Source organism: Callithrix jacchus, chromosome 10 (genome assembly GCF_049354715.1).
Source record: "Callithrix jacchus isolate 240 chromosome 10, calJac240_pri, whole genome shotgun sequence".
NCBI classification, from domain to species: Eukaryota; Metazoa; Chordata; class Mammalia; order Primates; family Cebidae; genus Callithrix; species Callithrix jacchus.
Genome location: NC_133511.1, coordinates 83,461,574 through 83,470,932, shown reverse-complemented (window position 1 = coordinate 83,470,932; position 9,359 = coordinate 83,461,574). Strand labels below are relative to the sequence as shown.

The 9,359-nt window shown below is 52.2% G+C and overlaps 1 protein-coding gene across 9 annotated transcripts in view; it reads left to right on the top strand.

Moving 5' to 3' along the window:
- Positions 1 to 1,949: 1,949 nt before the first annotated feature.
- Positions 1,950 to 9,359, top strand: part of ABCC8 (ATP binding cassette subfamily C member 8) — an 85,961-nt gene continuing 78,551 nt past the window's right edge. For 8 of the 9 annotated variants that reach the window (XR_013523325.1, XR_013523324.1, XM_078340692.1 and 5 more), the window contains exons 1-3: positions 1,950 to 2,217; positions 3,847 to 3,988; positions 9,019 to 9,140. Coding sequence is in view for 7 of the 9 variants with exons in the window: in XM_078340692.1 (XP_078196818.1) it covers positions 2,070 to 2,217; positions 3,847 to 3,988; positions 9,019 to 9,140 (412 nt within the window). In the remaining 2 variants the exon portion in view is untranslated. Of the gene's footprint in view, positions 2,218 to 3,846; positions 3,989 to 5,574; positions 5,718 to 9,018; positions 9,141 to 9,359 lie in introns of those variants that run through there. The other variant, XM_035265927.2, reaches the window with a different exon arrangement.

The following is a 9,359-nucleotide window of genomic DNA, read 5'->3' as shown; positions in this document are numbered from 1 at the left end:
CTCATTTTCAAAGAAAGGGGATGATGATAACCACAGCAACGGTGGCTATTGCACACTGAGCACTGCGTTACTGTATTTCCAAGTCTGACCTTTTCCTGCAGGCTTCATGCAAGCATGCATATTTCATGTGGCTGCAATCATGTGAAGCACAATTTTGCTTGCCGTTTTTCACCTGACACTATCTCGTAAACTTTTTCTATTTGACTACACAGACTCAGCTAGCACTGTCCCAGAGGTTGCATTTTCCTAAGTTAATTAACCCCTGTCCCTGGTGCTGGATATTCACTGCCACCAAATTTTCACTATTTTGGCTGATGCTGAAAGAAACATCTTGTGGCTTCAGAGAAATTCTCCAAAGCCAGAAACTTAGGCTTTCAGACCCTAAGCTCCTTCTTTACCAAGGCTGTTCACCCAACCCCACCTGCCCTCTGCTTCAGGGCCTGGGCAGAGCCTGGATCTTGCTGACAGCATGCTCGAGAGGCTCACCAGACTCAGCCTCAGGGCAGGCTCAGTGAAGCCTATAAGCAAAGGGGCTGAAGGGGTCTTCCTTTTATTTTCCCCTGACCCTTCCTGAGAACATGCGCAGTTATGCTTCATACCCCTAAATTGGAAAGCTATTCTTAAATCTAACCCCCAAATCCCATTTTCTGTTATTTCTGCATAAGATATAAACTTCTTTGGGCCACGGTCTTGTGAGAATCTCTCCAAAACGTATAGGAAGACATAACACTGTCTTAACAAGGTGTCCTCCAACCACTAAGCCTGTCCCAGGTCAGGTTAAGAATTTCAGTCCCGGCCGGGCGCCAGCACTTTGGGAGGCCGAGACTAGTGAATCAGGAGGTCAAGAGATCGAGACCATTCTGGTCAACATGGTGAAACCCCGTCTCTACTAAAAATACAGAAAATTAGCTGGGCATGGTGGCGCGTGCCTGTAATCGCAGCTACTCAGGAGGCTGAGGCAGGAGAATTGCCTGAACCCAGGAGGCGGAGGTTGCGGTGAGCCGAGATCGCGCCATTGCACTCCAGCCTGGGTAACAAGAGCAAAACTCCGTCTCAAAAAAAAAAAAAAAAAAAAAAAGAATTTCAGTCCCTCTCCACTGCCTCACATCCGTCTGTCTAGATGCGTTTCTAAAGCTCCTCTCTTTCCGCCTGGGGCTGTCACCCATTCTACGCACTGGTCTGCCAGTCGCTGTAGGGTTGTCATGCACCAGAGGCATGAGTACAAATGATGGTGGTGGGGACAGGGGTCCTGAGGAGCTGGGTTCAAGCTATGCTTCACTGCTTGCTGGCACTGAGACTTTGGGGGAGTCATGTAACTGGCCTCCCTTCAGCTCTCTTGCAGCTTGGGTTTCCTCATTAGAAAAATTGAAGCGATTAGCAACCTGTACTTAGCAAGAGTGCTGGGAGACCCCTCGTGAGACAGTGCCAGATATGGTGTAAAGTAGTACCCAGGAGCGCCCCACCTTGGACCACTTTTGATAATGTCCAAGGACCCCCCCACCAGCCACAAGGTAACGTTCTGCCCCCACTTTTCTCATCCATGTGAGGTGGAGACGCGCCACTCTGTCCCCATTCCTCAGCTCTCGACATCCATCCTCACCACGCCCAGGTGAACTCACAAAGACCCCGAACCCGCCCACTGCAGACCACGCGGACCCTCCTCTCCTCTTCTGCACGCCCCACTCTCCTTCCCACCCGGTCTCCAGCGTGCCCACACCCCACTGCCCATCCCCGCCTGCCCTTCCCCTCGCCCACAGCGCGCGCGCGCAGCGGGGCACTCACAAGCGACCCAGGCAACATCTGGGAGCCCGCGCCGCCACATCTGGAAGGCGGGCGCAGGCGTGGCAGGTCGGTTTCCGCACCGCCCCCCGGGCCCCGCAGGTGGCGGAGCAGGGCGGGGTGCGGGAAAGGGAGGCCGGCGGGGCGGGGCCCAGGAGGGGGGGCGGGGCGGGGGCCTGACTGCCGGGCCGAGCGGCGGAGCTGCTAGGGACACAGGCGCGGGAGGCGCGGGAGGTGCGCGAAGCCAGCGAAGCCAGCGGAGCCAAAGCCTAGCCCGCGTCCGCGCCGCCATGCCCCTGGCCTTCTGCGGTAGCGAGAACCACTCGGCCGCCTACCGGGTGGACCAGGGCGTCCTCAACAACGGCTGCTTCGTGGACGCGCTCAACGTGGTGCCGCACGTCTTCCTGCTCTTCATCACCTTCCCTATCCTCTTCATCGGTGAGCGTGCGCCGGGAGCCGCGGAGGAAGGGACGGGAGAGCAGGGAGGGAGGGAGAAGGAGGCGCTGAGCGCCGCACTGCTTGGTGTCCCCTTCCGGCCCGCGACCGGCTCTCCTGGTTCCCGGGGTCCCCTGCCCTGTGTCCTGCCCGCCGGTCCTTGCACTCGCATACACGCTCATCCCTTCACTTCCCCGGCGTCCCCGATCCCGCGCCAAGCACAGCGGACGTTTGTGACCCACCGGATCACCAAGTTTTGCTTCTGCAGGACCAATAGCTGGGATGGAGGAAAGGGAAAGAGGAGGTCTCTGCACGCTGTGGGAAAGTGGACAGGGGTCGGGCCCCACCCTCCGTGGCGCAGCTTAGGGAGCCGGGTCACCCCTCCCCCAAGGCACCCTCCCTGTCAGCCGCAGCTGGGCCTAGGGAGGAGGGCAGCCGGTGCTTCGGGGCCTGGGATGGAGGCCCCGCACACCCCTGTGCTTTCATCGGGCTGAGCCCCTTAGTGGTCCGTGATGTCTAACAGTCCCGGGCCCGCACCCTGGTAGAGGAGAGAGGCGAGAGCTAGGGACTTGGGGTCCCCTTCCCCAGCTACCTCACCCGGGCGTGTGTCTCCAGAGCGCAACTTTTCAGGCTCTGCGCAAAGTAGTTCCGACTCGCCGACGCAGCGACCCCGGCGCCCTTGCTTGCAGAGTTGGGCGCCACGGTCAGGACAATCGTGTGTGCCTCTCCACTAAGGTACCCTCATCTCTCTCCAAGACCTGACTCTTCCAGACGAGTCAGGTCTATCAACTTATAGGGTGTCCCCTGCTTCCCTAAAACGTGTTCATTCACTTTAAGAAAAAAAGCAAATCTTAAAATTCATATACAGCTTTGGGGAAGAAAGGAAAGATTGCCACAAAATTAGATTTACAAGAGGTTGCTGTAGAAGCAGAGTTGCTACTTATTAACAAAGACAAACAATTAGAAATAGAAAGAAAACATACACATATGTGCTCATATCTGCATCAAAAATCAAAAAAGAACAGCATTTACACTTCTGTTCTCAATCAGATGGTTTACTAACCTGATGACTTGTCACACAAGAAGGTAGCGTGTATAATGGGGTACCTGGGCAGGGCACAGTGGCTCACGTCTGTAATCCCAGCACTTTGGTGGGCTGAGGCAGGAGGATTGCTTGAGCCCAGGAGTTTGAGACTAGCCTGGGCAACATAGTGAGACACGCCCCAACCCTGACCTCTTTCTACAAAAAAATTAAAAATTAACTGAGCATGGTGATGTGCACCTGTAGTCTAAGCTACTCAGGAGGCTGAGGCAGGAGGATTGCTTGAGCCTAGGAGATCAAGGCTGCAGTGAGCTGTGATCATGGCACTGAACTCCAGCAGAGGCAACAGAGCAAGACCCTGTCTCAAAAGAAAAAGACCCTGTCTCACAAGGCACGGAGGGGAGGCACCAGCAGCATAGGACCAGGCTGCATGGGTTGGACGTTTAGTTCTTGTGTACCAGCCTTGGGGATCCTCATGCATAGGTGTCACCCCCACCGTGGACCCAATGTCCAAGCACCTTTCTGGGGTTCAGGCACCCTCCTCCTCCAGGTGGGCCAGGCATCCTGCCTCTGACTGTCTCTCCCTGCAGGATGGGGCAGTCAGAGTTCCAAGGTGCACATCCACCACAGCACATGGCTTCACTTCCCTGGGCACAATCTTCGGTGGATCCTGACCTTCATGCTGCTCTTCGTCCTGGTGTGTGAGATTGCAGAGGGCATCCTTTCTGATGGGTGAGTGACTGTGTGAGGACTCAGGAAAGCGAATCTGCTCCAGGGCACTTCCTGAAAGGCCCAAGGAGACCCTAGCTCACCTGCATTCCACAAGCCCGTATCTTTTGTTGCTACATCCAGCAACCCAATGTCTCCCATGTGCCAACCTCTCTGAGCCAGGCACTGGACATAAGTGAGTCCCAGGCCCTGCCATCAGTCCAGGAGAGTAGAGGGAACACGGATTTGCATGCCAAGCCCCAGTGAAATAATGCTAGAGCCTATGAGAATGCCACAACTCCAGTGGAAAATGCCAGGCCTCTCTACAAGCTGCTAGAGTTACCTTCTTGGAAAAAAAAATCTAAGCGTGCCACCCACTCTTGCCTAAGACCTTTCCTTGGTTCTCAGCTGTTTCAAAAATGTGGTCTCAGATCCTCAGCCTGGCATCCAAGCTCTTCACAGTCAGCCCCATCTGCCTCTGGCCTCATTCCCCATACCCATCTTCCCTTTGTGGAAGTGTGGGCATGGGGAATGCCTCACAGCACCTGTTACACCTTTGCTACAGCCCGGATCATACTGTATTTAAATCTTATGTCTATTTGCAAAACTGCCTTCTGAGTCAGAAAGGCCTAAGAGTTAGAATCTGAGTCTTGTTCATGTTTGTATTCACAATGCAAGGCATGTGATAAACATAAACATTATTCAGTCCATAAACATTTATTGAGTCCTTAGGAGAGTAAATGGAACCCTGTTACAAATAAGTACTTTGGAGGCGAGAGGAAGGCAGAGTTGGGCAAGCTCGGTGGTTGAGAGGGCTTTGGAAAGGAGTCTGGAAGGGTGACTAGGTTTCTGACACACAGAGGAGGAAGGAGAGAGAGAGATGGTGGTGCCTTCGGGAAGGCAAAAGGCACCAAGGAGAAAAGCCAGTAGGGCTCGGGAGCAGCGCTGGGGCTGGAGCATTAAACGCAGGCTGGGGACCAATGGAGGCTGAGGCTGGGAACCCAGGTTGGGGCATCTCAGGAGGACTGTGATCCCCAGACTGCATGTTTGGGTTGGATTTGGTCAGCAGTGTGAGAAGACGGATGTCATCAGCACAACACTCAGGTGAGAACCTGAGGAGGTGTTCAGGGCAGGCTGGAGGCAGGGAGAAACTAGAGGTAAAATAGAAGCGGCACGTAGCACTGATTGCAGTAGTCTAGGTAAGGATAGCTGCAAACAGAAATGGTGTGTCAGCAGTCAGGACAGAAGAGCTGGAGCAGCCATCTCACAAAGAATCCGGCGAGGGTGAGAGACTGCCAGGAGAGGGAGTGGTGGAGGAGAGGGATATTTGGCTTTAGTATCTGAGCTCCAGCGCCCCCTGTGCTGGAATCAGACTGTACCCACACTGCACTTCTGCCAGCGCTGCCTGGCTTCTGTAGTTGAACGGCAGAGGAAAGGTTCCCTCATTCTCCCTCCCCTTCCCCACCTTCCCTCCCACAATGTCCCTGCATCCTGGCTTCAGCAGTGATCTCTGTAATAACTGCTTTCCTTGGAGGCAGCAGCTCTCCCTGCTTATCAAAGTCCCCAGACCAGCAAGAAGACCAGAAAACATACTGCTACATAAGCAGGTGACAAGTCCACATCCGCACCCACCCCAGCACCCCTTCCAAAGAAGCACAAATCCCACAGGGAGTCCTCAGATGGGAAATACTCACCAGATGGAGACAGAGGAAGACACCCTCCCCTTGGAGAAGGAAGACCTGGGTCTCAGCAGGTACTTCAGCTGTGCACCAGCTGTGGGACTATGGACAAGTCATTCAGCCTTTCTGGGCCTCATAAGCATTTATATAAACATATGATAAAACATTTTTAGATGCCAACTTAAAAAATGTGTAAGAGAGTATCAGGTGTTTCAAAATTATTTCAAGGAGTAAAGAGGCAAGAGTTTTGCGGGGGCGGGGGGGTTGTTTTGTTTTTGAGATGGAGTCTTGCTCTGTCACCCAGGCTGGACTGCAGTGGCATGATCTCTCAGCTCACTGCAACCTCCCCCTCCCAGGTTCAAGCAATTCTCCTGCCTTAGCCTCCTGAGTAACTGGGATTACAGGGGTGCACCACCACGCCCAGCTAATTTTTGGATTTTTAGTAGAGGCAGGGTTTCTTCATGTTGGTCAGGCTGGTCTCAAACTCCTGACCTTGTGATCCGCCTGCCTCCGTCTCCCAAAGTGCTGGGATTACAGGCATGAGCCACAGTGCCCAGCCAAGAGGCAAGAGTTTTGGAGATTCCTGGGCAGGGTGTTGGCTATTCCCAGTGTGGCCATTCATGACTGCCCTCTGGCCTCATCCCTGGCTTGCCTGCTTCGTGGAGCTATGAAGGATGAAATTTAAGCATGGACAGGGTGTAGAGCTTGGAGTGGCAGAGCACTGGGAAGACTGTGTATTCCCAGAATGCGGGAAACTTGAATGAACCAGTCCAGGGACGCCCTCCTGCTGGCTGTCAGCAGCCCCTTCTATGTGTGGCTGCACCTGTGCCACAAACTGCTTCAGCTCAGTGCAAAGGGTCATCTCCTCCCCAGAGCACAGATCAGCTCCTGAGCCCAGCAATTGTCATCTGATCTTTGTGAGCTCCAACCCCTGGGGCAGGCAAGCTTGAGCAAGGGGCAGGAAAAGAGCAGACAGAAGTCACAGACCCTTGTGATACCCCCAATCTAATCCAGCCTGGGTTTTCAGAGCTGTCTGAAAATTTAGGGGGCAGGTGGGAGTGGGGGCTGATTAAGGCAGCCCTAATTTGATTTAGGGTGAGCCTCAATTAGTGACTAATTAAGCCATCTTAAACCTGTAAGGCTTCCCCTCTTCCTTTGGGTATTTTCTCTGTGTGTGCTTCTCTGAATTCAGAACAATCAATCCAGGATAAGTTAGTGAAGAAGATTTTTTTAATAACTACAGTGTTTTCCCAAACCACCATACACTATATAAAGCCTGTATATGAAACTTTACCTAATTTCTTAACTAATTCAGCGTGTATTTTTTTATTTTTATTTTACTCCCGAACCACGTGGAATGGATTCAGTGTGTATTATTTAACAAAGCAGCTAAAAACTACTCTATGAAGCCATGCCATGAAATATTTCGTTCAATTATGGTTAATCCTCATCTTATTTTGTTTTATAAAATTGTAACATTTCTACCTCCTATTTTAAAAAAGCATTTATGTAAACATATAGTAAAACATGTTTAGATGTCAGCTTAAAATTGTGTGAGAGAGTAGAGGGTGTTTCAAAATTATTTCATGGGGTAAAGAGGCAGGAGTTTTGAAGATCCCTGGGAAGGCTGCTGGCTATGCCCAGTGTTGCCATTCATGACTGCTCTCTGGCCTTGTCTCTCTTGTACCTTCTGTATTAGTTTGAAGAGCTTTTTTGGAAAATAGCAGCTAAAGAATATCAATATTTACTGTCTCACTAAACAAGAAATGTGGAGTTTGCCTTTTCAGGTTGGTTTGGTGGCTCATTGATGTTTTCAGGACCCAGCCTCTTCCCATCTTTCCACACCATCCTCTGTGTGTCAGCCTATCTTCCCCATGCTAGCAAGGTGGCTGCCTAGCTCCGGGTATTGCTTAGCATGAGCAGAAGGGCATGCTCCTGACATGCCTCTCCTTTATGAGGGAGATCATTCTTTCCTTGACATCTCACTGGCCAGAATATGTGGACCAACATTGGCAAAGGGGTATGGAATTGCCTGGCTGATTAAACCAATTGCCATCTGTTCCCTGGGGCTGGGTACATTGCTGCTAGAGCAAACCTGTGGTCCTCCTGGCACAGAATGACAGGGAGATGCTCTTTGGTGGACAGCCCACATTGCCTCTACACTTGCACCTCAGTCCCACCAGACCCACTGAGGTCACAGCATGGCTCTCCTTATGTCCTTCCTCCTTCTCTGTTGAACTCATGCATCCTTCAAAGTTCAGCTTGGTGCCACCTCCTCTGGGAAGCTGTCCTTGGTTGCTCATCCCCTACTTTGTGCTTTCTCAGCCTCTGCACATTGATGGTATCACTTCCGTAGACTGCTCAGCCCAACAGTTAGCTCTGAGCATGGCAGCTCCCTCCTTACCATCAGCTTTTCAAGGGCAGGGACCCTTGGCACACTGAATGGAAGTAGCCTGGTGGGCAATGTCAGCACTGAGGCAGTAGGCTGTAGCAGGCCATGTGGGAATGGAAAGAGTCCCACAGGACTGGAGCAGAAAGGGCAGCCTGGACAGCTCTGGTAAAGTGGCTGGAGGCCACATAGCATGGGCCTTTCTTTCTAGGCTGAGCAGAGTGGGTTTTGCTGTCTGCAGGAGGGAGCTGTGGAAGGGCATGATTCTGACCAACTATGGTGACCCTCCTCACCAGGCATGGGGGAGACTGAGGCCTGGGAGGAGGCTCTGGCTGCTTCTGGGTCTCATACCCAGGCCAGGGTCCACGCACCTAGAGGCCTCTGTGAGTTACAGTGAAGAGAACATGAGCTGGTATTGACTGCCCTGTTTCCCACCCTGAAGGAGGAGACAAAACCTGTAACCTTGGAAATGCTTCTTCATGCCTCACTTTCCTCAACCATGAAGTGGGAGACTGAGAGTACCCACTTGATAGGGGTTAATGAAGATTAAATGGGTTAATGTATATTGCATGCGTAGAACAGTGCCTGGCACAGGGTAAATGCTCCATAAATATTGACTCTCATCAGTTTGTTATCACAGCCCCTGGGGAGGGCGCCAATGCTGATTTATGCTGTTCATGTTAAATGGGGCTGTCACTGGGTGAGTTGTGGCATACAGGCCCCTGTGCCACTCAAGGGATCCCAGGGACCCTTGTGCTTAGGGATCAGCATCCAGTAAGGCCTCCAGATCATATCCCCAGTTCTACTCCATGTACTGGCATCTCTGCCCAGCCCATACCCCAAATATGCCCATTAACTGAAGGGCCCTGCACTCTATACAGTGATGCTATAAAGGTTCGGTGTTTGGGCTTTGGAATTCAAGGCCTGGGCTGCTCTATTGCAGTACTAACACATCCCATCCTGTCTGTCTCTCTCTCCCATTTCAGGGTGACCGAGTCCCGCCACCTCCACCTTTACATGCCAGCTGGGATGGCATTCATGGCTGCTGTCACCTCTGTGGTCTACTATCACAACATCGAGACTTCCAACTTCCCCAAGCTGCTGATAGGTAGGTGAGAAGTAGGATGGAGGGGCAGTACCTTCATTCATTTCTTCAGATAATATTTACTGAGAACTCACTATGTGCCAGGTGAAGCTCTGGAGGGTAGAGATTCCGAATGGAAGAAAAAGAAATCCCTGACTTCATGGAGCTTACAGTCTCGTGAAGGAGACAGACAGGCAGAGGGTGAATAAACAAACACGCAAACAAACAAATAGGTGGTGGTGA